A 27620-nucleotide genomic window follows, 5' to 3' on the forward strand; every position below is an offset into this window, starting at 1 on the left:
CTTTTTTTTCCCCCTCTGTGTTTCAAGTAATGTCTGCTGTATTAAAGTAACAGGTGCCCAGATAAAAGAAAATGCTGGCAGGAATATATTTCATCAGGTACTTGATCTGGAAAACTCCAGTATGAGATAAAAACTTCAGGTGACTCACAAAATCTTGGCTTTTTGTTAAGCTTAGACAAAACTATTTGTTCTAATTTGCCTGTGCTTGGTAAATCTGGTGTGCTCAGTTCATCCAGAGAGCAGGACTGGGGTTTGCTCTGGCCTTAACCAATGGGAAAAAACTCTCAGAAATTCGGGCTTATCCAGCATCTACTGTGTGTCAGCACTGTATTAGGGATGTTATAGGTATAAGACGTATAGGGATGTTCTATACCACATACAAGGACTATGGTCCTTAAATGGGCCATATGGACCTTATGGACAATAAGGACTATGGTCTTGGCCTGTGATAATCTTTTTGTCCAGCTAGATGCCCCTATTTGAAATCTGATTTCCTATTTTTCCTCAAATTTTAATTTTTTTTAATCTGGCAACAAATTTTAATTTTAAAAGTTTAGGATGTTACTTATGAACTCTGGCTTGGGCCACCTTCTGAAAACATTTCAGAAAACTTTACCATCATCCTTTTTAGTATAGTGCCAGGGAGATAGGGACGAAGAACGTGCGCAGCTGTTGAGTAAGGATGAGTCCTTAAGTAATGATGCCCCCAGCTTCTTTAAAAACATTTTTCTGCTCATACCCTGCTTTGAGCCTCATGTGTTTGCTAGGTACATTTTAGCCTATATCTTCTTGAACAGTTTCAGAGGCCAAGTGCCAGGCTTCTCCCCCTCCCCACACCAGCAAAGCGCCTCTGTTCTGGTGTCAGTTTCTGTTTGGAACACGCTGTCCTACTTTAGCACGATGTCAAAGCTAGTGAAACAGACAGCGACACAAAAGCACTGCAGATTCAACGTGGCCGATTAAGCTTGCTGTCCTTTGAGAGGGATCTAGTTGACAATGATAGTAATATAAGGATAACTTGGGTCTTTTTTGTTTCTTTAATGATAAGAAGTAGTGCAGAATAAAGGGCAATGTGACATTAGTTGAAGGTGAATACGAAGTCCAGTGTGGTGAAGACAGGACCATTCACTGCTAATGGCTGTATTAAGTCAATCACCCAACGTGAATGTGGTGGAGAAACCAGCCACTTCATGTTTGGGGTGAGGTGTGGTTGCAGTGAGTCATTGTGCCAGAAAAGAAGCATGATTAAGCCAGCTGTTTCAATTACAGGCTGCCTGGCGTCTTGGGGCTTAAAGCCAAAAGTCTAATGTCTTACTTTGGGAGAATATGGATGCTAAGGACTGTTGAACATTGGTGGCGAGAGCAGCTGGTCTTTTGAAGACCTGAAGACTTTAGGTCTCCTGGAAGCTCTCTCATATTTCCCAGAAAAGTTAATTCTCCTCCCTCTCTTTTGTGTTTATGCTAGCACCTTGCCCCCTTCACCTGACACCCATCTTTTTAAGAAATACCAACTTCCTTAACAAAAGGAAAATCCAGAAACTCCACTGGCTTACTGGAAGGACGCTCCTTGAGGGTTTTTACCAATGACTACTGCCACTTTGATAGGCTCAAGGGCAGGTAAAAAAGGCCGTGATGCCAGAAACTGACATTGAAGTCTGGAGAAGACCAGTATCTTATGGTTCTATAAGTTTAATGTGCTTAAAATGACTTCACAAGAATTGGATCTTGAGGTCGGGTAGAATGTTGGCTGTAGTTCTGATGCAGGTGGCTCTGGGACCCTACTTGGAGAAGCTTGGCTCTGGATTGATACTCACCTTTAAGAGGCACACCTTGCCCTCCAAGCTTGCATGCCCATACCATCTGATGCCAGAAAGAAGGCACATTCTTACCTGGATTTCTCCTGTCTTAGCTGGCCAAAACTAAGGGACAGCACACTTGAGGTCCACGTCCCCGCAGAACACCGGTCAAGGCACAAGGGCCTGAGGCTGCTCTCAGAGATACCCAAGGGCTGGCCCTGAGCTCCCGGATTTTCTTGCCCTCCTGCGTGGGGGTCTAACCATGTCAGAATCAACAGGGAGTCCCCCCGGGACATCGTGCACATCTCAAGTTCATAACTTGGTTGGAGGTCCTTTCCTTCCACTAGAGGTGAGTCTAGAATTGAAGAAGCCCTGACCACTATCCTTATGGCAGAAAGTGAAGAGGAGCTAAAAGCCTCTTGATGAAGTGAAAGAGGAGAGTGAAAAAGTTGGCTTAAAGCTCAACATTCAGAAAACAAAGATCATGGCATCCGGTCCCATCACTTCATGGGAAATAGATGGGGAAACAGTAGAAACAGTGTCAGACTTTATTTTGGGGGGCTCCAAAATCACTGCAGATGGTGACTGCAGCCATGAAATTAAAAGACGCTTACTCCTTGGAAGGAAAGTTATGACCAACCTAGATAGCATATTCAAAAGCAGAGACATTACTTTGCCAACAAAGGTCTGTCTAGTCAAGGCTATGGTTTTTCCAGTAGTCATGTGTGGATGTGAGAGTTGGACTGTGAAGAATGCTGAGTGCTGAAGAATTGATGCTTTTGAACTGTAGTGTTGGAGAAAACTCTTGAGAGTCCCATGGACTGCAAGGAGATTCAACCAGTCCATTCTAAAGGAGATCAGTCCTGGGTGTTCTTTGGAAGGAATGATGCTGAAGCTGAAACTCCAGTACTTTGGCCACCTCATGCGAAGAGTTGACTCATTGGAAAAGACTCTGATGCTGGGAGGGATTGGGGGCAGGAGGGAAAGGGGACGACAGAGGATGAGATGGCTGGATGGGATCACTGACTCAATAGACGTGGGTTTGGGTGAACTCCGGGAGTTGGTGATGGACAGGGAGGCCTGGCATGATGCAATTCATGGGGTCGCAAGGAGTTGGACACGACTGAGTGACTGAACTGAACTGACAATGTGAAGAGCGAATTCTAAAACCGCTTGCAGTTGGTAATAGAGTGCGCAGTCAGACCTCGCCCCAGGCGTGTTTTCCACCTGCGTACTTGCATGCTATAGAACAGCTTCAATATCACGAGGTCAGATGGGCTGATAATGCTTTTAAAAGACTAAACCCTTTTAAAGCTGGTTATGCATCATGTTAACACTCTTGAGTTCAACCCTTAGTTTCACCATAAATAATTACTCTTAACTACCAGATAGAGCATTGCTAATAACTTCCCAAATGAACCGTAATATGAATTTTCATGTTGATTTGCAGTTGCATTTTGGACTGCTTGCTACCATGCCAAAAGTGCTTCAGAGACTGCTATTCATCTCCTCACCTTCAGACATTGACAAATGTGCCCCCAGCCCCTCCAAGAGGCCCTGTGGGGCTCTGAGGATCCTAGTGGTCTCCTGTAGCAAATTACACTCTGGAGACTTGCTGGGATGAGAAAGTCTTTCAAACTGCAGGCTGGAGCCAAGTAAACTTGAACAGCATTACCACGATGGCACAGTTCCCTGTACGCAGCATGGAAGGTCACTTGTGCGTGTTAACCTGTTTTTTCTTGTTTTCTAGCCTATATGTTCACGGGCACATTGGAGTCGCTGGGGGAACTCAGACACAAACGACGCCCTGGCCCCTCTCCCAGCTGACTAAATCTGACCCCCATGGGTGGAACCTTTGCACAGGCAGCATTTAAAGCTCTCAGGTGATTCTATTGTGCAGTTGGGCTTGAGAAACACTGCTCTAGCATGAGGCTTTGCTCCCTGTAAAGTATATCTTTTCTGCTCGTCCCACCAGCACTCTTAAGGCCAGTCATGCCTTAAGATCCTTATACCCCACAGCAAATAATTTCAGAAAGAGGACTGCTAAGACAGAGAAGACGAGAGCAGCAGTGTGAGGGCTGAAGGCCCTGAAGATTCAGACACGTCCCTCACTTTTTCTATCTTTTGACCCTTTAGTTGTTCTTTGCCTCAGGTAGCGGAGGGCATGGAGGGACTGTGACATCCCAGAGATAAAGATGGCCTCTGAGTCCAGGGGTTGCAATTCAGTGACTTCTGGGCTGCATCTGACCTATAGATGCATTGTGTGGCCTGTGGTGTGATTTTTTAAATGTGAATGCCAGTTTCTAAAAGGTTTCGTATGAAAGCATTCTCAGTCGACGGTGTTCTACAGAAGACTTGCTACCAGATGAAACAATGCACGTTTGGGTGTAGGGTCATACTCCACTTATGAGGGTGATGACTCAAATGAAATGTGATTTTTAAATGCTACCTTCTGATTTTGGTTTCACCATTTGATAAAAAACTATCCCCGTGACGAAGCAGAAGTGACGGCATACCGATTCCTTCCACTTCTTCAGGTCGAACCCTTCCAAGGCCGGGTGAGAATCACAGCGTGGCTTGAGGGACAGCAGTCCTGAAATTAGTCTGGAATTTGCTGTGGAACCAGGGGCTCGCTCTTAATTTCTCTGGTTCTGAGTGTCCTCCTCTATGGGGGAAAGGGACCAAATAATTTCTGAGGTTCTGGTTTCTTGGGATTCCAGTGGCATGAGAATAGCAAGGTGAAGAAACTGGAAGTCAGGGTCTGAAAATCGGCACTGAGATGTCAGCCTAGAGAAACCTGGGAGAAAAGAGAATGAAGGGGTAGAAGCTACAGGGATACGTGGTTTCACCCATCTACACTGGCTAGAGAAGGAACAGTGGGCGTGGGAGGGAGGGAGGACCCCATCACTGAGCTGTCCACCCAGACCAGGTGGCCCTGGCAGGGATGCTATAGGGAGCAAGAGGTGGACACACCCCTTCCTGACAGGGAGCCCCTCATCCGCCTCCTGTCGTCAGAGCCCGACTCACTAGGACATGTTCTGCCCACAAAAGGATGGCAGCCTCTTGGTTGTTTTTAAACACTGTATTTTTAAAATTTTCTTAAAAATACTTACGACAGTAAAGGTCGTACTGTGTGTCAGGGGACAGATGCCTTTGATGGATCCCCTTTCATTCCTACCTCAAAACCAGGTCAAGGCATAAATTATTCGGCTGGGCACCAGGCGTGCCTCTTGTCCTCGGGACCCCATCATTGGTGGGTCCACTTGTCCCAGGGGCTGGCTGATCAGATATTTGCCACCAAGGTTGCACAGGTTCCGAAGGTCCCTGCACCGGCTTTATCCAGTATGTTCCATGGAGAACCCCTCAGCACTGGTCCAGCCCTTCTCCCAGGCATGGGTGATGGGTGAGCAGAATGGAGGGATTGGAGGTGGGGTTGGTGGTGGGGTGTGTGTGTGTGTGTGTGTAGGGAGGAGGTGATGCAGGGAGTGTGTGTGTGTGTGTGTGTGTGTGTGTGTGTGTGTCTGTAGAGGGAGGGGGTGATGCATGGAGGGTGTGTGTGTAGGGAGGGGGTGATGCAGGGAGGCTGTGTGTGTGTGTGTGTGTGTAGAGGGAGGGGTGATGCAGGGAGGCTGTGTGTGTGTGTCTGTGTAGGGAGAGGGTGATGCAGGGAGGGTGTGTGTGTGTGTGTGTGTGTGTGTGTGTAGGGAGAGGGGTGATGCAGGGAGGGCCCCCCACCCCTGCCCCCAGCCTGCAGCCATTGCATCAAGACAGGCTGTGGGGAAGGTGAAGTGAGAACATGGAGCCCTGGGGCCTGCATCATCCACAGGCTTCCGCCAGGCACCCAGGAACAACAAAAGCAGCAGGAGGGGCAGCAGCTGCAGGCCCGGGGCTGCTGTGAGCACCGTGGGAGGCGGTGTGGGCGTCAGTCAGGTGAACGCAGGTGGGGGCTGGGCAAGAGCCCACCCGCACCCCCTCTCGGTTCTCCTAGGTCCCAGCTGCCTGTTCATCACAGTCTCTGCCTCCCAGAGTCTGTCTTCATCCTGGCCAGCAGCTGTCACCACTGGGGCCTTCACTCAGGGGGCACTCCAGGGGCCTATCTCCGGCTAGGAAGGGGTGAGGTGACTCAGGAGCTGTGGGCAGTGCAGGGATGGGGGGACAGTGCAGGATACAGACCCGCTGTCCCACTGGGTTCCCCTGCAGCTACAGGTCCGGAGAAGGCAGAGTGTGTTTGCATTTGGAGTCTCCTCTCCGGGTTTCTTCTGAGGATGGGGTGATGACGACTTCCTAGCCCCTTAGTGGTGGGGGTGGCGATGCCTCTGCACAGCCTGGGGGTGACTTTGGGGTGTACCTTGGTGGGGGGTGTCCCTTTAAGTCCCTAGGGATCTGTGTTGGAGGTGCTGCGGCTCCCAGTAGGACAGTCCCTCTGAAAACTGACTCGAGTTCCTTTCAGAGGGAGCAGACTCAGTCTTTCAGGAGATGAGGTCAAGTGCAAAGTGAGCTGGCATCCTCTCCGCCCCAGCTCCGTGGGCCCCGGGCCTACACACTGCCTAGGCCCGCATGCCGGCCCCCATCCACTCACAGCCTCTTCAGGAGCTTCACTCCAGCACTTTGGGGGTGGGGTCCAGGCCGGGCTCCCTCCTGCGCTTGGCACTTTTAAAGAAGCCGAGCTGTGGGGAGGCAAAGGGAGAAATGTCAGGGATGGGCAGGTGGGCAAGGCCTGTCTCCCCTCCCTCCACTCACCCTCCTGAGGCTGCTTTCCTCAGAAGCGTTCCCTGAATGCCTCTGCTGCTCACACTGAGTACCCCCACCAGCTACCAGGCTGCACAAGGGGCCTCTTCATTAGTGACATGGAGGCTGCAGCCAAGCGGATGGAGCCTATGTCCAGAGGCAAGTAGTTGTGCTGTTTGACGCTGCCTGAGTCACTACTGCTCTCTGGGCCCCCTCTCACCTTATCTCGAATAGGAGGAGGTTGAGATCGGGGCTCAGGGACAGAGCAAGGCTTCTAAGGGATTTCTTAACAGCCTGACATTAAATTGGAGAAATTCTGTGTTTGTGTGTGCTTGCTATTTTTCTGATCAGAGGAAGGCTAGCTTTCATTGGGGACCCAGAAGGGGACCCACGAAAGGGCTGGAGCCACAGGTTGAGCGCCCTCTGGTGGCCCATCTGCCTGCTGTGTTGAGTAGCCCGCGAGTTCTGGGGAGGAGGCTGGGCGGGGAGGAGGATGTGGGCACTGGCCACACAGCTCAGAGGCTGGGTCCCCAGGCCGGGACAGCCAGGGTGCTGCCCCACCCCTGCTGCAGGGCCCTCACCTTCCAGAGCGCCAGGACCAGCAGGGCCAGCAGCAGGAGGCCCCCCAGGGTGCTGCCCACGATGATCCAGATGGGGATCTGCGAGTCTTCTTGCTTGGAGATCTCAAACGTGATCTGCAAGGGGAGGGGTGGGGCCATGTCAACAGCACTACTGTCCCGGGGCCCCGGGCAGGCGGCAGCCTGGGGCAGGGCAGGAGGGCAGGAGACAGCTGGCAGCTGGTGGGAGAGCTGCGTCCCCTTCCCCAGGAAGACGCTGCAGGGGTGGGCGGCACACAGCCTGCTGAGCGGCCTCAGAGCTCCCCGCCGCAGCGTGGTGGGCCCCTGACTTAAGTGACCAGGCGATCCCACCTTCTTTTTGAGACACGTTCTGCTTTTGCCTTTGGGCCACTTCTCTCCTCCTCCTACATGGGCTACTGTTTCTTGCTTTGATTGCTGCTGCTTCCTAAATGTTGGTGTATCCCATGGCTCTGTCCTTGGACATCTTTTTTAAATTAATTTTTATTGGAGTGTAGTTGCTTTCAGTCTTGTGTTAGTTTCTGCTCTACAGCAGAGTGAATCAGCTCTATGTGTACATATATCCCCTCTTTTTTGGATTTCCTTCAGCACAGAGCATTGAGTAGAGCTTCTTGTGCCTGACCATAGATTCTCGTCAGTCATCTATTTTATACATAGGATCAGCAGTATATATATGTCAATTCCAATCTCCCAGATCATCCCATCTCCCTCTCCGTGGACCTCTTCTTTATCTCCAGTCACTCCGTGACTCTCCCTCAGAGCTGCCTTATGAAGTGGGTGCGGTGGGCACGGTGCTAAGGGCCCACAGTGCTTCTGAAGGCTCAGACAGTAAAGAATCTGCCTGCAGTGCAGGAGACCTGGGTTCAGTTCCTGCCTGGAGAATTCCATGGACAGAGGAGCCTGGCGAGCTTCAGTCCATGGGGTCACAAAGAGTTGGACACGACTGAGTGACTAACTCACAGTGCTTTTAGGAGCCCACAGAAATGTTCAAATTTCCTTTAAAGTTAGAATCAAAAGACGATTATAATCTTGCCTGGGTTTTATTTGTCTTTATACAAACTGAGTCATAAAATAATAATATTTTTTTCCTGTTTTTGGAGAAAAGGCCTGAAAGCAAAAGTGCCCAGGGCCATGGGAGCCCTAACACGATTCTGGGGGGTGCCGTGCCCATCTTTATGCCGGCTGATGCGTTCACGTTTCTACCTTCTACCTGGACTCTCCACGGAGCTCTTCTTTTTTAAAACTATTTTTGTTTGCTTTTGTTTTTAGGCCACGTCACACAGGCTATAGCCCATGGGATCGCAAGAGTCGGACGTGACTTAGCGACTAAACCACTACCACCACACAGCCTATGGGATCTTAGTTCCCCGATCAGGGGTCAAACGTGGGCCCCGTGCATTAAGAGCTTGGGTACTTAACTACAGGCCAGCAGGGAAGACCTTCCATTGTGCTCCTGACTCACATCCGTCGGTCCACGCGGCCCACCTGGGCCTTTAGCAGGTCCTCACACAAACTCCTGATCCCATCCCTCAGCCTGTTCCTGGCAGCCAGAGGCAGGGGATGTCTGCTTTGCTGGGTTCCCCAGGTTTCCCATCTCACTCAAAGAGAAAATTAGAGTCCTCGTCCTGGTCTGCAAGGCCCTGTGCCTTCTGGGCCTTTTAATCTCTGCAGCCTCATCTCCTGCTCTGCCCCTTGCCCTCGACTCCGCCACCTGGCCGCCAGCATGTCCAGCTCTGCGCCTGCTGCTGGGACTCTCACCTCTGCTCCTTTGCTGGCAGGGCTCTGCCACGAGACACCACTGTGCTCCTGCCGGTCTCTGTCCCTTTACGGCAGTTGCTCCCCCGGGCTTACCGTACAAAATAGCACCTCCTCCTCACCACTGTTGTGCATCTGCGTTTTTCTGGGCAGAGCTTATCACCACTGGCATTGAACTTATGTTCACTGCCTCTTCCCCCACCCCAGCCCAGAGGGTCAGCTCCAGGGAGAGCAGGGGCTTGTCTGTTTTGCTTGCTGCTCTATCCTCAGTGTGTGGAACAGGGCCTGCCCAGAGCAGGAGCTCAGTCACCTCGCTGAAAGCCTGAATGAATGCACCCCTCGCCAGCATGGCAGCAGAGCCCGGCTTGGCCACTGACTGTTCAACAGGAAAGCCTGCTCCCCTTCTGCCCTGCCTTATACAGCCTCTGTTTCCATATCTGGAAAGCGGCTGTGGGGACGCCCCTCAGAGCCATGAGGGGTGATCAGGGAACATGGCATATAGTCAGGGCTCCACCAACAGCAGGTCCCGTCTAGCTTTTTCCATCCTTGAAGGCTGGCACCTTGCACAGAGCCAAGCCACCAGGGGCTTAAGTGTGGGGTGACTGGGTTTCTAAGAGAAGTGAGGCATCCAGAGAGTATAAGAGGGGTTTCGGGGGGTGAGGGGTGGGAGTGGAAGGAGAAATCACAAACTAGTAAATGATGAATGAACTGGTGAGGAGAGAGGTCGTCATGTGTGTGGTGTCTGCACCACACTTCTCACTTGATCGCCTGGGAAATTCCCGCATGTTTCCCGAGATTCAGATCAAGTGCGCTGTCTCCAGAAAGCCTTCCTGGACATGCCCTGCTCTGACCTGGGCTCACGCTCAGACTGCGCCCACAGTTTGTTGGCCTCATCTATCTGCGGTGGGGGCTGAGAAACAGCAGGAAGACCTGGCGAAACCCTGGAGGAGCAAGCAAAACTGCTCCTGGAGTGTTTGCCTGAGTGCTGCTCCTGGGCTTCTGCGCCTGCTCCCTCTCGGCCTGCCACACTGCCACTGTTTGGGATCGTTGGTGACTTGGTGGGATGGGGCTGGGGATTCACAGGGCTCACCGGGAGCCCAGACCACAGTTCAGGGATGTGGCCAGTGGAGGGCGGCAGAGTCCCACGCCTGAGATGCGCAGCTCCTTCCAGAGCACCCACCTTCATTTCAAGACCCAATTTCTCATTTTCCCAGGAGTGCCGCCTGGATCTTCGCTCCTTTCCTGGACCCTGATTCAAGCCAGTCTGATCTATAACAATCTGGCTTTACTCAATTAAAAAAGAGTCCCAATACAGAGACTGCTCCCATCCCTTGGTCTTCACAATTTCAGTTTGCAACCGCCTTCATTTATTAGATCTGAGGTGTGGATGGATGAGGAGGGGAGGACTGGCAGGCCATTCTAGGCTACCAGTTTGCCAAGACCCAGTCTTGCTGCCCCGAGGCAGGAGGCAGGCAGCCTGGACAGCGCTTCTGCTTCCTCTAGTGTCAAACACGCGGGTGTCCCTCCTTCCTCTGCCTCCGGGGAGCTGTGGAGGTACAGAGCTCGGTGCTCCCCACCCCCAGGTATAGGGTGAGGAATGCCTATTTCTGGTCCCCTCTTCCTACTTCAGTCCCAATGGCCTGTTTGTCTCTATTTCCCTTCTCCAGTGATCTTGTACCGACTGAGGCAGGCCTGTCCATCTCTCTCTTGCAGGAGGAGTAGGGAAACTTTAAGCGAAGGGATGACCCTTCCCCAAGCTGGCATGGCATGAGCCCAGGTCTGCAGGGTTCCGAGTGCTCACCTGGCGGCTGGGATCCTCCTCGCGGAAGATGAATGGGCTGTGGAACTGCCTCTGCAAGGCGGCGTGGACCGTGATTCTCATCAGCTTGTATTTGAGCTGTGTAATCAGAGGCCTTGTCAGGAGCTGGCCCCTCCCCTGGAAAGACTCCCTAGTCCCCATCTCCTCCAGCCTGGCTCTGGAGCTCTACTTACTGCTTTCAAGGACCTCAACCACAGGTTCCCCAGAAGATGGAAATTGATTTCCTGGTTGGGGGCCAGCCTCACGTTGCAGTTGATGGAGACTACATCAGAGTTGCTGTGATTCTGAAAGAGAAGGGTCTCTGGGTGAGCAGGGCCTTGGCCCCCAGAGAGATGGCTCAGCTGCCCGTCTTTACCAAGTGGGGTTTTGCTCCTGGGGAAGGAGGACGGGGACAGGGGACAAGGAAGGAGGTAAGGGGTAGAGGACACAGGGGCTGGGGCTGCCGAGGCTGGCTGGAGGACGAGGTAAGGGTAGTGTTAATATATCCGACTCTCCATTTGAAGTTGTGCATTGCTGGATGTATTCCAGGAACGGAACTTTAGGTCAGCATTAGAGAGCCTATAAATGTCATCCCCCTATAAACACATTAAAGGGAAAGTGATACATTACTTTCACAGATGCAGTAACTTTAAGCACTTACGCTTAAACTTTAAGATGCTTTAACTTTAAACATTTTATGAAATCCAACTTCTGTTTGTGATAAAAAACTACCAGGGAACTTCCTGAATCTGAATAAGGGTGCTTATTAAAAAAAAAAAAAAAAACTACATCAAGTATTACATTTCACAATGAAAAACTAAAAATAATTCCTTTAAAAGCAGAATCAAGACAAGATGGTCATCATTTCTGTTTAGCACTGCCCTGGAGCTCCTAGCCAAAGGAATAAGAAAAACAATTTAAAAGGATTGAATGGTAAAACTAAAACTATTATTGCTTGCAGATGACACTATCCTAATAGAAAACCCAAACAAATCATCAAATAATTAGGACTTATTAGGTTAAACTCATCTGTGTGGCTCTCTTGCAGCCACCTCAGCCCACCCACGTCTGTCTTCAGTACAGTGCACTACACTCTAAAGACGCTTTGTTTGGGGAAATCAAATGAAAACAGCGAAGATTTTTATTTGGGTAAGGCATCATGAAAGCATGCTCAGAAATTGGTGTGCGGGGCAGAGTTGGCCCTGGGAACAGAAACCTGGACCCTAGCAGGTGTCCTGGGAGGACCCTGGATGTTGACATTGGCTTCCGTTTCAGGCTTCCCAGATGGCACTGAAGGTTAAGAATCCGCCTGCCAATGCACAAGCTGCAACAGTCAAGGGTTTGATCCCTGGGTCAGGAAGATCCCTTGCAGAAGGAAATGACAACCCGCTCTAGTATCCTTGTCTGGAAAATTCTGTGGACAGAGGAGCTGGGCGGGCTACAGTTCATGGGGTCACAAAAAGTCGGACACAACTGAGCTACTGAGCACAGCCTTCTATCTCTGCAGACAGGGAGGCCCCAGCTGATATGATCAGTGTTTCCAGTACAAGCCCCGTGGGGTCTGGCCTCTGTTATGCTGTCCCATCTTGGCTCCTTTCATCCCTCTGCTTGTCCATACCCTACTAACCCTTTTAGGCACAGGGGCAAGTCCATGATCTCTGTTCCACTTTTTTTTTTTTTTAATTTGGTTGCACTGGGTCTGAGTTACGGCACATGGGGTGTTGCAGCATGGAGGATCTTTTCAGCTGTGGCATGTGTGATCTAGTTCCCTGACCAGGGATCGAATCTGGGCCCCCTGCATTTGGAATGCAGAGTCTTAGCCACTGAACCACTAGGGAAGCCCCCTGCTCCTCTTACTCAAGCTTGTGCGCTCCTCTGCCCCTCACTCAACACGTCTCCCAGCCTCCATCCCTGGCTTCTTTACACTCAACCCCGTGTCTCCAGTGAGATGTGAGCACTAAGGATACGAAGTATCTTTTCTGTTTCCTCCTGGTTTGAGGCTGGGACATAGAGAGGCTCGATAAGCTCCTGTGGACAAACTATTGGAGGAGGAGCTCAGGCAGCCCCTCTCATCCCGGGGCTCCCGGCATGGGGACGCTCACCAGCTGCAGGGCCCGACTCAAGTCCTCTTCCGTTGGGGCATGCCGGTACTCCGTGCTGTTCCCCCAGATGTTACAGGATGTGTTCACCTGCACGAGGAAACAGGCAGCCAGCCTCACACCAGCCCTGGCAGACTCAGCAGCCCCAACAGTCCTCTCTCCCCTCTGCCCAGGGAAGGCCCAGCTGGCCCTGGGCCCAGGAGAAGGAGCTGGGGTCTGGGGACTTGAGGGCACACCAGCGGTCTGCTTGTCTCCTCCCCACACCGGCCCCCGGGGCGTGGGTACCTGGTCAGTGAGGAAGTCCCTCAGCAGCAGTAGCCGGTTGCCGCCCCTGGTGGCTATGGGAATGGTGATCTTCATCGTCACCCCGTGGATGGCAAACAAGCCCAAGTTTTGGATCTGTGGCCCGAGATGGGGAGGTGTCAGTACATCCAGCAGTGGTTGGGTGATGGGGGACAAGGTCCACGGGGGTGAGCCCCCGACCCCAGCCAGGCCTGAGAAACAAGTTCCTTCAAGCTCCCTGGCCCTTTCACTGTGGATGCTCTAAAGCTCTTCCAGACCTTGGCTGGGGGCTGCAGGAAGAAAACCTCACGAAAGCTGAAAGGGACAGGCTCCTGGAGGCTGAGGACCGCCACTGGGGGCCGTGAGGCTGGGAGCAAGGGTTACTTCCCCTTTTCACCCTCGTTTGGCTATGGTGCTGCGTGTCACCCTGGACAGAGGTCTGGGTGGAGATGGTGACAGTAACTCCTTTATTATGAGAGAGAATCATTAACAGATGTAATGATTAATCCTGATACGGGATGTAAATAGTGTGCATCGGTGCACAGTCTAGCTGCGATGCATTCAGCGCCAGTTCAGCTCAGCTCAGCTCAGTTGCTCGTCGTGTCTGACTTTTTGTGACACCATGGATTGTAGCACGCCAGGCCTCGCTGTCCATCACCAATTTCTGGAATTGACTCAAACTCATGTCCATTGAGTCAGTGATGCCATCCAACCATCTCATCATCCCATTCAATGTCAGAGCCACAGTGATTACAAGCAGGGTTTTGTAATCAGAAAGGCTGAACACATAACCCAGGGCTGCTGCCACAGTTGAGCTGTGTGGCCTCGGGCAGATTATTAAACCTCTCTTGGACGAGCCATCTGTGTGTTTCTAGCTGTTTGCCTGCTCCTGACTCTCGCCTAACAATTCAGGGCTGGGGAGATCATGGGGCAGAGACTCTTTAATGCCTCCTAATTTTCCTTCTCCCTTCTTCCTTAGTGACAGAAACCAAGGCAAAAAGGCACATTTCCTAGCCTCCTGTATAGCTGAATCACACTGTTCTGGACAATGAGAGGAAATTGGAGGTGTGAGGCAGTGCCAAAGCGGTTCCTCAGGGAGGGGTCTTGCACACTCTTCTCCCCTTCCTTCTTCCTGGAATGAGGATGTGATGACTGGAGCTGCAGCCACCTTGGACTATGAGGTGAAGTTGAGAGGTTGATAATCACATGTTGAGGATGGTGGAACGGATACAAGGAGACTCAGTCCCAGAGGACTTTGTAAAGTTGTCAACTCTGGACTTCTTTTTTATGGGAGAGAATAAACCCCAGGGCATTATATACATATCACTGTTGTTTCATATTTAAAAAATTATAAGCAGATACACCTAATCTTCACTGACACATCCTCCCAGTCCAGCCCTGTACTTTTCCAGATGAGGACTGAGAGGCTCAGAGATGGGGAGGGATTTGCCTAAAGTCACACAGTGAAGGGGTGGCAGGGTTGAGGCTGAAATCTAGGCACTGGCAATGCTTTCAGATTGCTTCCCTCCCAAATGGGGGCTCTCAGCTCCCGTCTTTCTCTGTCTGCCTGGCTGCCCTCCAGCCTAACCTTGAAAACGCAGTGGAAGGGAGGCCCAGTGCCATGGTATCTCTCCAGGGAGCTGTTGGACTTGACCTCGTAGTGGCTCAGGCTGCTGCTCCTGCAGGGACGGAGGACAGGGATGCCATGAGCTCAGTCTGTGTTGGCCAGACGGATAAACGAACGAAGAAGGTGTGGGCATGTTCCCATCTCCCCCGGACCACAGCAAACAGATTTCCTCTTGTGTCCATTGGGAGGGCTGTGTTGGGAAGGCTTCTGAGGCTCAGCAGGAATAAGCACTGAGATCAGTTAGCAATGTCTGCTGGTGTGCGGGACGGGCATGAATCAGAAGGGCCAGTTCTCTGCCATCCCAGTCCTTGCCTCCTGCCCAGGGGCATGGCCTCTTTCGATCACCAGCTTGCCCACTGTGCACCATTCCAGCCTCTAGTGTTGGCTGAACGAGGGCCAGAGCTTTCTGCTTGCTGTTACTTCCTGGCTTCTCCACCTACCTGGGAGCTCTGGGAGGTGGGGTCGGGGGCAGACTGGAGGCTAGGAGCAGACTGAGGGAGGGGGTGGTGGGAGCAGTCTGTCCTGGGGGAGGAGCATTTTCTCACTGATACTGTTTGGACTTGCCAGTGCGAGGTGGTAATGAGATGCAGATGGACTTTTTAGCAAGTTCTGTTACTGGTTTGACTTCTCTGCAGAGCAGGTCCCCACTTGCAGCCTCTCCTGGGTGGACACTGCCTGTGGCCCCAGCCTTCAGGGTGCCCCCTGCAGGGGGCTCCCTGGGGACCAGGTCTGTGCCTCCTCCTCCTCTAGTGGATACTGCCTCCCCTTCATGGACGGGGCGCTGCACTCTTAGGGATAACACGGCTGCATCTCTGAGTACCTCAGCACAGGTGCCCCAGGGCCCTGGCCCACCTGGTGAAGAGGACGTCAGCCTCGTACTTGAGGTGGAAGCGCAGAAGGGCCGTGTTGTCTTCCTTGGTGCTCTCCTCCTCATCGCTGTCACTGCAAGGAGAGCCAGCCGCACCTGTGGTCACGAAGGGGCAGCCCTCCCTCCACTCAGCCCCCACACCCCGACTGCCTCAGGGCAGCTGGAGGGATCCAAGCTGGGCTGAGAAGGAGCCTCCTGGCTAGTCTCAGGCTGCGGCTCCAGAGAGGCCAGCTGGGGGCAGGGTGCTGTCTCCCAGGAGGGAAAAAGCCGGGGAGGCGGGGGACCTGGACCTCAGCTTTCCCTGCCTTCTCTCTGGGCACAGCACATCTGGGCTGGAGGCTGGGAGGACCATGCCAGCCTGCTCACAGCAGCCTGTGCCCCGTCTCATCTGTCAGCCGGGCAAGTCCTGTGCTGGGGGCCCCAGGGGTGGGGATTATGCTTGTAGAGTAAGGCTCTGCCCAGGGGAGGAGAGGAGCATGAGGAATTAATTCAAGACTCTTGAGAGTCCCTTGGACTACAAGGAGATCCAACTAGTCCATCCTAAATGAGATCAGTCTTGGGTGTTCATTGGAAGGACTGATGTTGAAGCTCAAACTCCAATCCTTTGGCCACCTGATGCGAAGAGCTGACTCATTGGAAAAGACCCTGATGATGGGAAAGATTGAGGGCAGGAGGAGAAGGGGATGACAGAGGATGAGATGGTTGGATGGCATCACCGACTCACTGGACATGGGTTTGGGTGGGCTCCGGGAGTTGGTGATGGACAGGGAGGCCTGGTGTGCTTCGATTCATGGGGTTGCAAAGAGTCGTACACGACTGAGTGACTGAACTGAACTGAGAGCATTTATTGACTCTTGAATTGACCTTTCTGAGGTACAGGTCGGGCAGCTCCCATGGGGTGGCTGAGGGGCTGTGTGCTGCCTTGAGAAGACCAGGGAGGCATTAGAGCTTTGTCAAACATGCTTCCCTTTATTTCTGAGCACCACCAACCACCGGGGCAGATCATTTTAGACATAAAGAGATACAATTTCTGCTCATTAGGTACATGAAGCTGGATTTCCTTTGGAAGCTTTACCCCAGAGAGGTGTTTAGTTAGAAAAGAGAGTCTGACACACACACACGCCCAACTCACAAGCACCCACCAGCAGCCACGCTGCCAAGAACACTGCAGGCAAGGGTGTTCATTACTTGTGAGAAGGGGCTCTTTTCTTAGAGGGAGGCCTCAAGATATCAACACATCTTCACCTCATGGCAGGTGAGCATTCCACCCAAGTGCACAGATTGGCTAACTACACGAAGCACACGCTGGTGTGTGGATCACCAGCACTTCGTGACTGCTGACTTGTGTGTGTGCTCGAATGTTGGTGCTGCTGGATTTATTTTCAGTGTGGAGAAGTTCTCAGGAGGGTTTATAAAGCCTTATAAAGCTAGAATCCCTTCCTGTGTTTGTGTGTTTATTACCGACATGGGTGATTCATGGTGTCAACCTCATACACACTGCCTCAGGGAAGCCTGCGAGACAGACAGACCGACAGATCCACAAGGAATTAAGAGAAGGTCTTTAAAAATGGGAACTTTCCAAGGGCAGAAAGAGCACTGGATAAAGAGGAGGAAATCTGTGCAGGGCGTCCACACCACCCTGCACGCACCCCATCTGTCCCTTCTCAGAAGCTAAGCAGGGTTGAGCCTGGTTAGTGCTTGGATGGGAGGAGTAGGAAATCTAGTGTTTAGCTTCGAGTTGTGCTATTTACATGCTGTGTGTTGATGGGAAATTCACTCAACCTCTCTGAGCTTTTTCTTATCTGGGAGGTGGGATGGGAATAAATCCTGCTTTGCTTGTCTTAAGAGGCTGCTGTAAAGACTGAATGAGATAATATGTGCCCAGTGCTTCACAACTGTAGGCTTTTAAGTAACTGTTATATAAAGGTAAGGGTATTATTATTTCTATCCAAGCTGAAGAACAGTGGCAGTGCAGCACGCTCGCCAGCACTTGGGGACTAACCTGGGGCCTTCCCAGGCTGGGGCAGTGAGGAATGGGGGATTCGGTGTGGGGAGAGGCAGTTCCTAGTGGCAGAACAGGGTCTGGGAGTTGCAAGTGGGGAGGGAAAAGGAGTGGGCCAGCCCTGACCTGCCCGCTGTGAGCTGGATCTCCAGGTGGTGCAGGAAGATGGATTTGCTGAACTCGAAATCCAGACGGAAAGCCACCTGCAAAGAAAGAGTCGCTGGAGCTGGTATGGCTGGGAACTACTTGCCTGCAGCAGCCCTGGCCCACCCTCCCAGCCCCTGCCCTCTCAGTGGACCCTGCTGGCAGGGAATGGACTGGGGGAGGGAGGACCAAGTGCTGGAGTAATGTGAGCTGCGCTTGGGGGCTGTGGAGGGGACGCAGCCAAGGTCAACAGCTCCTGAGATGGGGCTTCTTGGCTGTGGAGCCAGCCCTTTGCCACTTCCCTTTTTGTTTTTAACTACCGGCCACTAGAAGGCAGCAAGTCCAACTTCAGACTCTTCCTGCAGAAATTTCTGAGTGGGTGAGCTGATGGCAGGAAGGGGAGATGGCCAGCACCATGCACCACGGGAGGTGCGGCCAGGAGTGAGTGGTAAGGCCGCCCGCATGCACGCCCTGTTCTTGCGTGTGAACAGGTGGAGAAGCATGGAGGCTGTCCCACGCTACTTAGCAGGCTAGTCACACATCTGTCTCCTTGTCCAGAGGCCTTCCCACTGCTCCAATGGCCCCGGTCCCCGTGCTGCCTTCGGCCTTCCCCCAGGAGTAGGGCCTGGGTTCCCTGACAGTGCCCTGTGAGCCTCTTGTTACCTTCTGGCCTGCCTGGTGGTTATACTGGGCTTTGCACAGAACCCTGGTGCTCTTCCTAGGTCTGACTCTCGTTGGTTTTCTCAAGGAGACCTTGGTGGCAGGCACTTTCTCCCTAAGTGGCCACGGGTGGGGTGGGGAAGCTTGGGCTGGGTGCTGCTCCCCCTGGGTCTTCACCCAAGAGCTCCTGAGTGTGTCGGTGCCTCACCTCAAACACTACAATCTTGACCTGCATAGCCCAGAGAAGTTCTTTTATAAGGAGCCCTAATCCCCCTCCCCATCCCCCAGCCTTGCAGACTCTGCTGCTGGGAACACACTGGGCTCTCCAGCTAGCCTTGCCTCAGGCTCCCCTCTGTCTGATTTTCACTTTACAAGCACCTTGGCCTCAGTTAGGTGTTCCCTTACTCTGGAACCTTCAGTGGCTGCCTGCTGCCCACGGGGTGGGAAAATGCTCCCACAGTCTGGAGTCCACCTCCCTTTCCCAGGAAGTTGCTTTTCCCAACTCTACACTCTTCTCACATGTACTTTTAAGCACATGGTACCTGCTCAAAAAACATTCATTTTCCTCCCCATCTCTCCCCAGGCACAGCTGGGGAGACAGAGGCTGGACATTTTGAAAACATGTTAGGGGGACGTCCCTGGTGGTTCAGCAGTTGAGGCTCCATGCTTCCAATGCAGAGGCCGTGGGTTCAATCCCTGGTTAGGGAACTAAGATCCCACATGACTCGCGGTGAGGCCAAAATTTTTTTTAAAAAAGTAAAAACATGCTAGGATCCAGTACAGAGGGCTAACTGGCCAAGAGGAGGTGGGGGAGTGGGGGGCGGGAGTGGCAGGATTCCCTGAGGTGAGGGTCCACGCTCTCGGGGGTGTGTTGTCAGCCCTGGGGGTGGCTGGGTAACTAGGTCATTCAAATGTCATTTCACTGGAGAATAAAACAACCTTAATTTGAAAGCCACCCTCAGGCCTCTCCGTCCCTCCCCAGTCTGCCCCTCTGTTCGCTTCCCCGTGCCTCCCTGACCCGCCCCGGGCACACGGCCCCAGCCTGACCCGCCTGGGCCCCCCACACCGCGCCCCAGCCGCCACCTTGGCCTTGGCCCCCCACACCGCGCCCCAGCCGCCACCTTGGCCTTGGCCCCCCACACCGCGCCCCAGCCGCCACCTTGGCCTTGGCCCCCCACACCGCGCCCCAGCCACCACCTTGGCCTTGGCCCGGAAGAAAGGGTAGCTGACGTTGCAGACTTTCTTGTGGAGCCTCTTCTCCTCGTTCACACACTCGATGCTGCCATCTGAGTCATCCTGGGGGAAGGTGGGGGCATCATGGGCAGCAGTTAGGTGGGGTCTGAGACCCAGGTCTGGGGGCCACCCCTGCCCCCAGCCCCCACCGGCCCAGGCTGAGGCTGCAGCACAGGCTGCAGGCACAGAGCCCCTGGAGACACGGGTGTGGCATGGTTCTGGGTGCAGAGAGCATGGAGGAGCTGGTGCAGGGCAGTAGGGCCTGGCTCCAGCAGTGCCCGGTTGTGAAGAAAACAGGCAGGCACTCATGTACGTGCTGTGTCACTCCCTTTGGATCAAGCCTGGAGGCAGGACTTACCATCCAGCTTACAAGCGGGGTCCGTGAGCCCCAGAGATGGGAGGTAACCAATTCAGACCACCAGAAAGCGGCTTCTTCCACTTGAGGTCCCCTTATTGGATGGTAGGCGTTGGGGAGAGGAAGGAGGGGGTGCTTCTGCTGTGAGCACCTCCTGGGCTGGGGATGGACGGTGGTGCTGGTGAAGGAGCGAGGCTGCAGGCCAGCCCTACTCACATACTATATGCCATGTGTACGTGTACATGTGTGTGTGTGTGTGTGTGTGGACATGGCCCTTCACAGGACACGTTTCCAAAGTCCCTTTGTGTCAAAGAAACAAAGCACCATGACTCCTTCCCGTGAGGGTTATGAACAGGCATGGGATTGGTCTTGGACAGCCTGGGCTACGGCAGCAGAAGAGATGGATGCAGGTTTGGGGCTCTATTTCCCCTAAATAACCTAAGTCCAGATAGAGATAAACAATCTCTGGAAGAAGAGGCCTTTAAAAGACTATCAGGTGAGCTGGGCGTTTTTACTCTGGGCTGCGGGGCAGGACCTGGGCCTGGCAGAGGAAGTGATTTTGCACTAACAACCTCTCCTTGCATCCTATGTACTGACCTGGGGTCTATTTGAGGACATCGGGGACCCCCCAAGGGCAAGCAGCCCCCCACTTTTCTAGTGGGCCTCACTCCACTCGGCTTCTCTTCCTGCTCTATAGGAAAAGTGTGTGTGTGTGCGTGTGTATGAGTGTGAGTATGGCTGTGGAGGGTCATCCTGTCTCTCTCCAGGCCAATGGAAGGGGTGGTCGAGGTGAGAACACAGGGCTGGCTGTTCTATTCTGCAACCCCTAGGCCCCACGTGGACACTGTGAGATCTGTGAGGACAGAGACTGTGTCTGACAGAGACTGGGACCCCCCGAGCACCCACATGTGACAATAAAGTCCTAGGTTTGTTCAACAGATTTGTCTTGAGGGTCTTCTCCATGCCCAGCCCTGGGGACAGACATGATTGAGAAAGGGCACTCGCCCTCCGGGAGTTCAGGGTTATAGCAGGGCAGCGCTCAGACACTGATGATGCCCGTGGAGCATCCACAAGGCTGTGCCAGGGAGCTGCGCAGGCTGGGGGGCCCTGTGTGACCTTCTGGGGCCTCAGGAAGCCACCCCAGGGAGTGTGGCACAGGGACCATGCTCTCTCGTGAATTGTGGGCAGGGGCCAGCTGCTGGGTGGGAATCCTGCTCCTCCACTTGCTGGCTGCCTGACCCTGTTCAGTCCACTTAAACCCTCTCTGAGCCTCTGTCTCCTCCTACGTAAAGGGGGACACGACCACCACCATCACCTCCTGGGGCTGTTGTGTGGGTGAAATGTAAGCAGGCGTTGTAAGGGGTTACCAAGAGGGAGCAGGAGCTTGTCGGGAAAGGCGGGAGGGGGCCTCAGGCAGGGGCCATGGTTCGGGGGCCTTGGTGTGAAAGGGCAGGTGTACTGGGCAACAGTGGGGGCCAGTGGGGCTACAGGTGAGGGCAGAAGTGGCAGGGGTGGGTGGGGAAGGAGGAAGAGGCTTGAGTGCCAAAACAGGAGTTTGGGATTTGTTGTGAAAGCAGCTGGGAACCATGGGAAGCTTTAAAGTGGGGGAGAAGTCAGTTCTGATTCTTGTTAGAAGGACTTTTCTGAGAAAGTCTGGAGGGGGAACTGTAGGCAGAGGGTGTGTACGTGCTGCTGTGCACACATATGTGTGTGTGGGTGTGTGTCCCTAACAAGGGCCAAGGGTGCAGGCTGAAGGGTATTCCTCTCCTTGGTTCTGAAAGACTCAGACTGCCCAGCCCCGTGGTTCTCAGCCCTGGCTACACGCCGACATCACCGGGAAGCTTCAATAGCAGACTGACCCGGGCCCGCCCAGACCACATCAGTGAGAACGTCCGGCACAAACCCGGACACAGGGATCTCTACGCTCCCAGGTGATTCTGAGGGCAGTTAGGCCCCTACTTGGAGCCCTCCTCTCCTGCCTCTGCCCCTCCCCTCGGGCAGGCCTCCAAGACCTTACCTTCTGGATCAAGCTGGCGAACTGCAGGTTTGCTGACTGGGAGATGTTTAGGACGGTGCTGTAGGCGTTCTCCCCCTTGTTCTCCAGCAAGGCCTCCACTGCCACCCGCCGCCGCATGCTCTCTATGACGAAAACCGCGGCGTCAAAGGACAGCGTGTAGGCAGAGCAGTCCTGGGCAGGCTTCCTCAGCACCCTCTGGCAGTACTCCCTGAGGAAAAGGGATGGGCGGGGATCAGGCACACGGCATGGGGAAGGCACGGGTAGACCTCCCTGCGCGTGCATCACCCCTCCATCAGCACGTTTCCCTTTTGGCCTTGGCTGCCAGGGAGCTCAGAGCTCAATACAGATACAATCCTGATTATTAGCCCAGCTGGTTACAATCTTTGCTTCTACTCCTTTTTATAAGGTTTGGCTGTACTATTTCTATTATTTATTTATTATTTGTATTTTTAATTCAAGTATGGCTGATATACAATGTCATGTTAGTTTTAGGTGTATGGTCAAATGATTCAGTTATATATATTAATATATCTATATAGCTATTCTCTTTCAGATTCTTTTCCTTTATAAGTTTTATACACACACACACACACTTTTTTCTTTTGGCTGTGCCAAGCAGCATATGGGATGTTAGTTCCCTGACCAGGGATCATACCAGTACCCCCTGCATTGGGAGCTCAGAGTCTTAACCACTCGACTGCCAGGCAAGTCCTTATTATAAGATACTGAATACAGTTTCCTGTGGTATACAGTAGATACTTAATTTATATATATATATAATCATGTTATCAGAGAAGGCAATGGAAGCCCAGTCCAGTACTCTTGCCTGGAAAATCCCATGGACGGAGAAGCCTGGTAGGCTGCAGTCCATGGGGTCGCTAAGAGTCAGACACGACCGAGCGACTTCACTTTCACTTTTCACTTTCATGCATTGGAGAAGGAAATGGCAACCCACTCCAGTGTTCTTGCCTGGAGAATCCCAGGGACGGGGGAGCCTGGTGGGCTGCTGTCTATGGGGTCGCACAGAGTTGGACACGACTGAAGCGACTTAGCAGTAGCAGCAATCATGTTATACTATTTCCATTTATAGTATATGTTTCTTATCTAATCATCTCTAGTTGAATAAAAGCATAAAATTTTTTAAAACACATTACATAAATTTAAAATAGGATCATTATTTTTCCTTGTCTGCTAGTTTATTTCTTCCAGGGGATTGTGATCACCCTGCTCATCTCCTGCTAAGTTCTTAGCATTGAGCTCAAGTGGTCAGTCCAAGGACCTTACAAGTCACCTAGTCTGGGGTTTGCACAATGAACACTGAGAACGCTGGGTCCTCAGCCTCTACCTTTTCTTGGGTTTATAGAGTAGAGAGGATTCTTTTTCTAAACAAAGTTTGAGAAGGTTGGATTAGACTAACTATCCATTTTAGAGAGGTGGTCACTTAGGCCCAGAGAGGGCTAAGCATTTCCCTGAGGTCACACAGGAGTTAGAGGCAGAGCCTAAGCTAGGCCCATGCTCCAAGTTCAGTGTGTGGTCCTTGCTGCCTATGAGAAGTGCGTGTAAGACTGTCATCCAGGGCCCTGGAAGCCCAGAGTCACCGGCAGGGGAGCGAAAGGAGTCAGGGTGGAGAGGGGAGGGACCAACTCACATGGCTGTGGGCAGGTCACTGCGGGCGTCTAGCAGGAGGTCAGGGACGCAGTGCTCATCCTCATTGCAGCCGTTCCAGAAGGGCACCTGGGCCAGGGAGAGGCAGGTATGGCGGCTGGAAAGGGCACCCACCGCCTCCAGTCCCTGTCTCCGCTGTGGCTCATCCCTTACCCTCACAGCACACCAGCTCCCCTCTCTGCGGCACTAGAGAGAGGGCTTTGTTTTTTTCTGTCCTTTTCACAGATACCATGCTGCTTTTGATCATGGCTTTGCATAGATAGTCCTTTCTTTAGAACATTGCTCAAAACTCAGCTCATCCTGGGTCCCTTTCAATCCTCTCATCAAGGTACCAGCACAGAACACCCACTTACCAGGCACCAGTCAACACTGATTGAGTGTTTACTGTGGGGGGGAAGCTCTCTGGTACTGGGGCTGAAGGATGAGGAATATACAGCCTCTGCTCTCAACTCATGGGGAAGATGGGTATGTGAACAAATAATTACAGTGTGGAATATGCAAAGTTTGTATGAGAAATAGAAGAGGCAGAGGGAGGAAACGGTAATCTTGGCCCATGATGGTTGAGAAGGCTTCACAGAAGTGACAGTAGGTCGGAGTTCCAAAGGAGGACGGAGTTAACTGGATGGACCAGGGAGAGGGTAGTCTGGGAAGAAGGACGAGTCTGTGCAAAGGGCCTGAGGCCTGAGGCAGCATGGTAAGTTTGGGGAATAATGGTAATTTAGTGTTGCTATAGTAAGGGGTGCAGGAGACGGAGAGATGACTGGAGTCATGTTCTACAGTGTCGTGGGGGTGGTATCTTGCAACTGATAGGAGTCACTGATCGCTTTCAGCTGGGACTATCCTCCTAGACATGCATGTTGAAGGCCCTACTGAGGCTGCTGCTGCAATGCTTACATAAGGGATGACAATGGCGTTGGTGTGGTTGTGGGTGTGCAGAGTGGGAAACAGGTTAGGAACCTCAGAGGCAGAGCAGCAGGACCTGGAGTTCATCAGGACTAAGGGAGAAAAGGGTCCCGGATGTTGGCCAAGTTTTGAGTGTCTGAAAGGATGGCTACACCATTTATTTATAAATGGATGGGTTATCTGGAGGGGATCAGTTTGGGGCACACTGAGTTTGAAGGGCCTGTGACTCATCCGGGGAGAAGTGCTCAGTGGGTGGGTGGGTGTTCAAGTCTGGAGCTGAGTGGTAAAACAGGAGCACAGCCTAGATCAAGGGAGGGGAAGCTGGTGTCACAGAGGCCAGGTGTATCTTACAGTCACTGACTTCTCTGTGAGAAGAGGGGAGCTCCCTGAAAGTGTTAATCGCTCAGTCATGTCTGACTCTTTGTGACCCCATGGACTGTAGTCCACCAGGCTCCTCTGTCCATGGGATTTTCAAGGCAAGAATAATGGAGAGAGTTGCCATTCCCTTCTCCATGGGATCTTCCCCATCCAGGGATCGAACCCAGGTCTCCTGCATTGCAGGGAGACTCTTTACTGTCTGAGCCACCAGAGAAGCCCTTTCTCAGATCCACATATTCTTGCTTTAGACACATTTCTATCAAGCCTGCTCCTTAGCTTCCCCATCCCGTGGTGGATTTGTAGCCTGAAGCAGCCAGCAAGGAATACAAAGCAGAGCTATACAAAGGAGGGCAAAGCAAGGCTTTCAATGACAGGACATAACCCCAGACACTTCGGAAGCCCTCGGGGGCTTCACTGTATTCTAGCTTCCGCCTTCACCTTGGTGATTTCAAGTCTCCAATGAAATACGCCCCACCCCTGCCCAGCATACTGTTTAAGTGTGAAAACTATAGAATAACCCTCAGAAAAATTTCTATCCACTTGATTAAAAGGGATAATTTAACACGATAAGCATCTGTTACACTCAATTGTATGGAATGGCTCATTCTCCCCAGAGGCAAGATTTTATGGTACTAGAACAGTGCTGGGCATTGAGGAGAAGCTAAATAAGAACTTATAGCAGAGAGATGGGAAGAATGCTTCTAATTTGCTGGAGGCTAAAAATCTATATTAACAAGATTTTGAAACATCTAGCTGCTATCCAAAGACCTTGGTAATATGCCCAGACTGACTGTTTCAGCTCTATTTCTCATCTTTTCTTTACACATCCCTTCATCCTGCTTGTTTCCACATCCACACCTTGGCTATGCTGTCAGCTTTCCTGGAATAAAAGCCTATTGTCCCCATCTCATGTCTATTAAAGGACCATGGGAAGGCCACCTCCTCCAGGAATCCCCCCTCCCTATCATCTGATTGCATGACGATACTACCTATGAGCTTATTCCTATTCTGACTTGGCCTATGACCTTGATTACCACCTTGCATCCGTATCATCAGCCTCAGAGAACACCGTGCCCATTCATCTGCCATGGGCTTCAACAAGCTTATAGAATGAGTGACTCATATCCACTCATGAGCTGTAGTGGCTTTGTAATGACTGTGATGGGGAAAATACTAAGATTCAGTGTATCCAGCTTTCCCCTGCTCTCTAAGGAGGATTCCAGCCTTGCCAGGCCAGCATCACTCCCCTCTCCTGAACTGCATTTTCAGACACTCTCACTTACACATTTGTGACTCAGAATCAGGAGCAGAGGGAAGGTGTAAAGGTGGGTGGTAGGTGGTGAGATGTGGCAGCTCTGGGAAGAGGAAGGAGCTGGGGGAGGCTGATGGGGGAGAATGAGAACAGAGATCTTCAGAAACCTTGCTGTTGACTACACAGAGCTTTTATGTCGGAGAAACACAAGCAAGCATGTGAGTAATTCTGAGACTGTTGTCTGCTGGTTGGGTTCTAAATAATGCTCAGAGACACTGTGTAGAGGCTGGAACTCAAGGGTCATGGTCTTAAGACCACTGTGGATATTTGAAAGCTGTTTCCTAGATCCTCAGGGTTTATTTTGCCTGCTCTCCTAGAACAGATTAGAGAGAACTGATTGTCTGACGTTTTCTTTGTGTGGGATTTATACGGAGTTGCAGGTGCAGGAGTAGCATCTGAACATTAGATACCAGACAATTCCAATACTCCTAGAGCCAGGGATTGAAAAATGTGGATTGAGGGGTGTGCAGAGCCACGGATGAGGCTAAAACGGCTTATTTCTGGAATACTTCGAGCTGGGAGGACTATCAATAAGTCGATCATTCAACCAGTGCAGACCAGGCTCTGTGGTTGAATCACTCTCTGGCCTCCAGTGTCCTTATCTGTAAACGAGGGAGGTGGCGATTGAGAACTAAAGTCCCTCTGGTCCTGTGACTCTCAGGATCCATGCCAGGCTCACTCTTTGCTGGGGATACAGGAAACCTCGAAGACTGGGTCCTTGCCCTTAAGAGACTGCTCAGCACAGGTCATGCGGAAGGAGGGAAGGACATGCTGGGGGTCTGTGGGGCAGGAGATGGGAAGGTGCAGTAGGGGAAGAATATATTTGCCCTCACAAAGCCTGGGCTTCTGGAAGGAGGTGAGGGCTGGGGTGGGGTATGTGCCAGAGCTGTTCCCTGGGTGCCAGGACATACCGAGACCCTGAGGGTCGTGGGCCAGCCGTCATCTAGCATGGGGCCGTAGTCGGGGTCCTCCAGGGAATACTCAATTGAGAAGGTCACTGGCTTCACGTAGTCAGCGGTATCCTGTGTGGGAGGAGATGAGGAGGGGGTGAAGGCAGAGGGAACATTCCTGTCTGGGCCAGGGCCACTGAGAGAGAACTGTCATCTCCCTAAGCTGGGAGGGCAGCAACTTGTCAGCTCTGAGCATGAGTCCATGGAGCCGTAGCACCTGTGGGTGGACAGAGGTTCCCAGATGGGTCTATAGCTGGTGTGTGTGCCTCCTAGAAAGGGCCCTTAGGTCCGTGTATGCCAGCCCCACTGCCTGCATGTTCCACCAACTCCGGCTCATCCTTCAAGGCTGGGAACCTGTATCTTCAAGCCCCCAGCCTCTAGGAAGCCAGCCAGCAACACGCGGCCACACTCTGTTCAGACTGTTACTGACACTCTTGCACTGCGTCCTAACT

At 52.3% G+C, this 27620-nt stretch overlaps 1 protein-coding gene across 1 annotated transcript in view; it reads right to left on the bottom strand.

The window, feature by feature from the left end:
• Nucleotides 1-4863: 4863 nt before the first annotated feature.
• The window catches only part of ITGA11 (integrin subunit alpha 11), a 135674-nt gene continuing 112917 nt past the window's right edge, over nt 4864-27620 (bottom strand). Inside the window, exons 18-30 of the mRNA XM_027971524.3 lie at nt 27130-27240; nt 23609-23694; nt 21961-22168; nt 19553-19651; nt 17678-17754; nt 15534-15623; nt 14643-14733; nt 13058-13171; nt 12776-12862; nt 10868-10978; nt 10677-10772; nt 7106-7219; nt 4864-6463 (exon numbers count right to left, since the gene is read on the bottom strand). Coding sequence (XP_027827325.1) covers nt 6392-6463; nt 7106-7219; nt 10677-10772; nt 10868-10978; nt 12776-12862; nt 13058-13171; nt 14643-14733; nt 15534-15623; nt 17678-17754; nt 19553-19651; nt 21961-22168; nt 23609-23694; nt 27130-27240 — 1356 coding nt within the window. The 3' untranslated portion in view covers nt 4864-6391. The remainder of the gene's footprint in view (nt 6464-7105; nt 7220-10676; nt 10773-10867; nt 10979-12775; nt 12863-13057; nt 13172-14642; nt 14734-15533; nt 15624-17677; nt 17755-19552; nt 19652-21960; nt 22169-23608; nt 23695-27129; nt 27241-27620) is intronic.

This window comes from Ovis aries, chromosome 7 (assembly GCF_016772045.2).
Source record: "Ovis aries strain OAR_USU_Benz2616 breed Rambouillet chromosome 7, ARS-UI_Ramb_v3.0, whole genome shotgun sequence".
In the NCBI taxonomy this organism is placed as follows: Eukaryota; Metazoa; Chordata; class Mammalia; order Artiodactyla; family Bovidae; genus Ovis; species Ovis aries.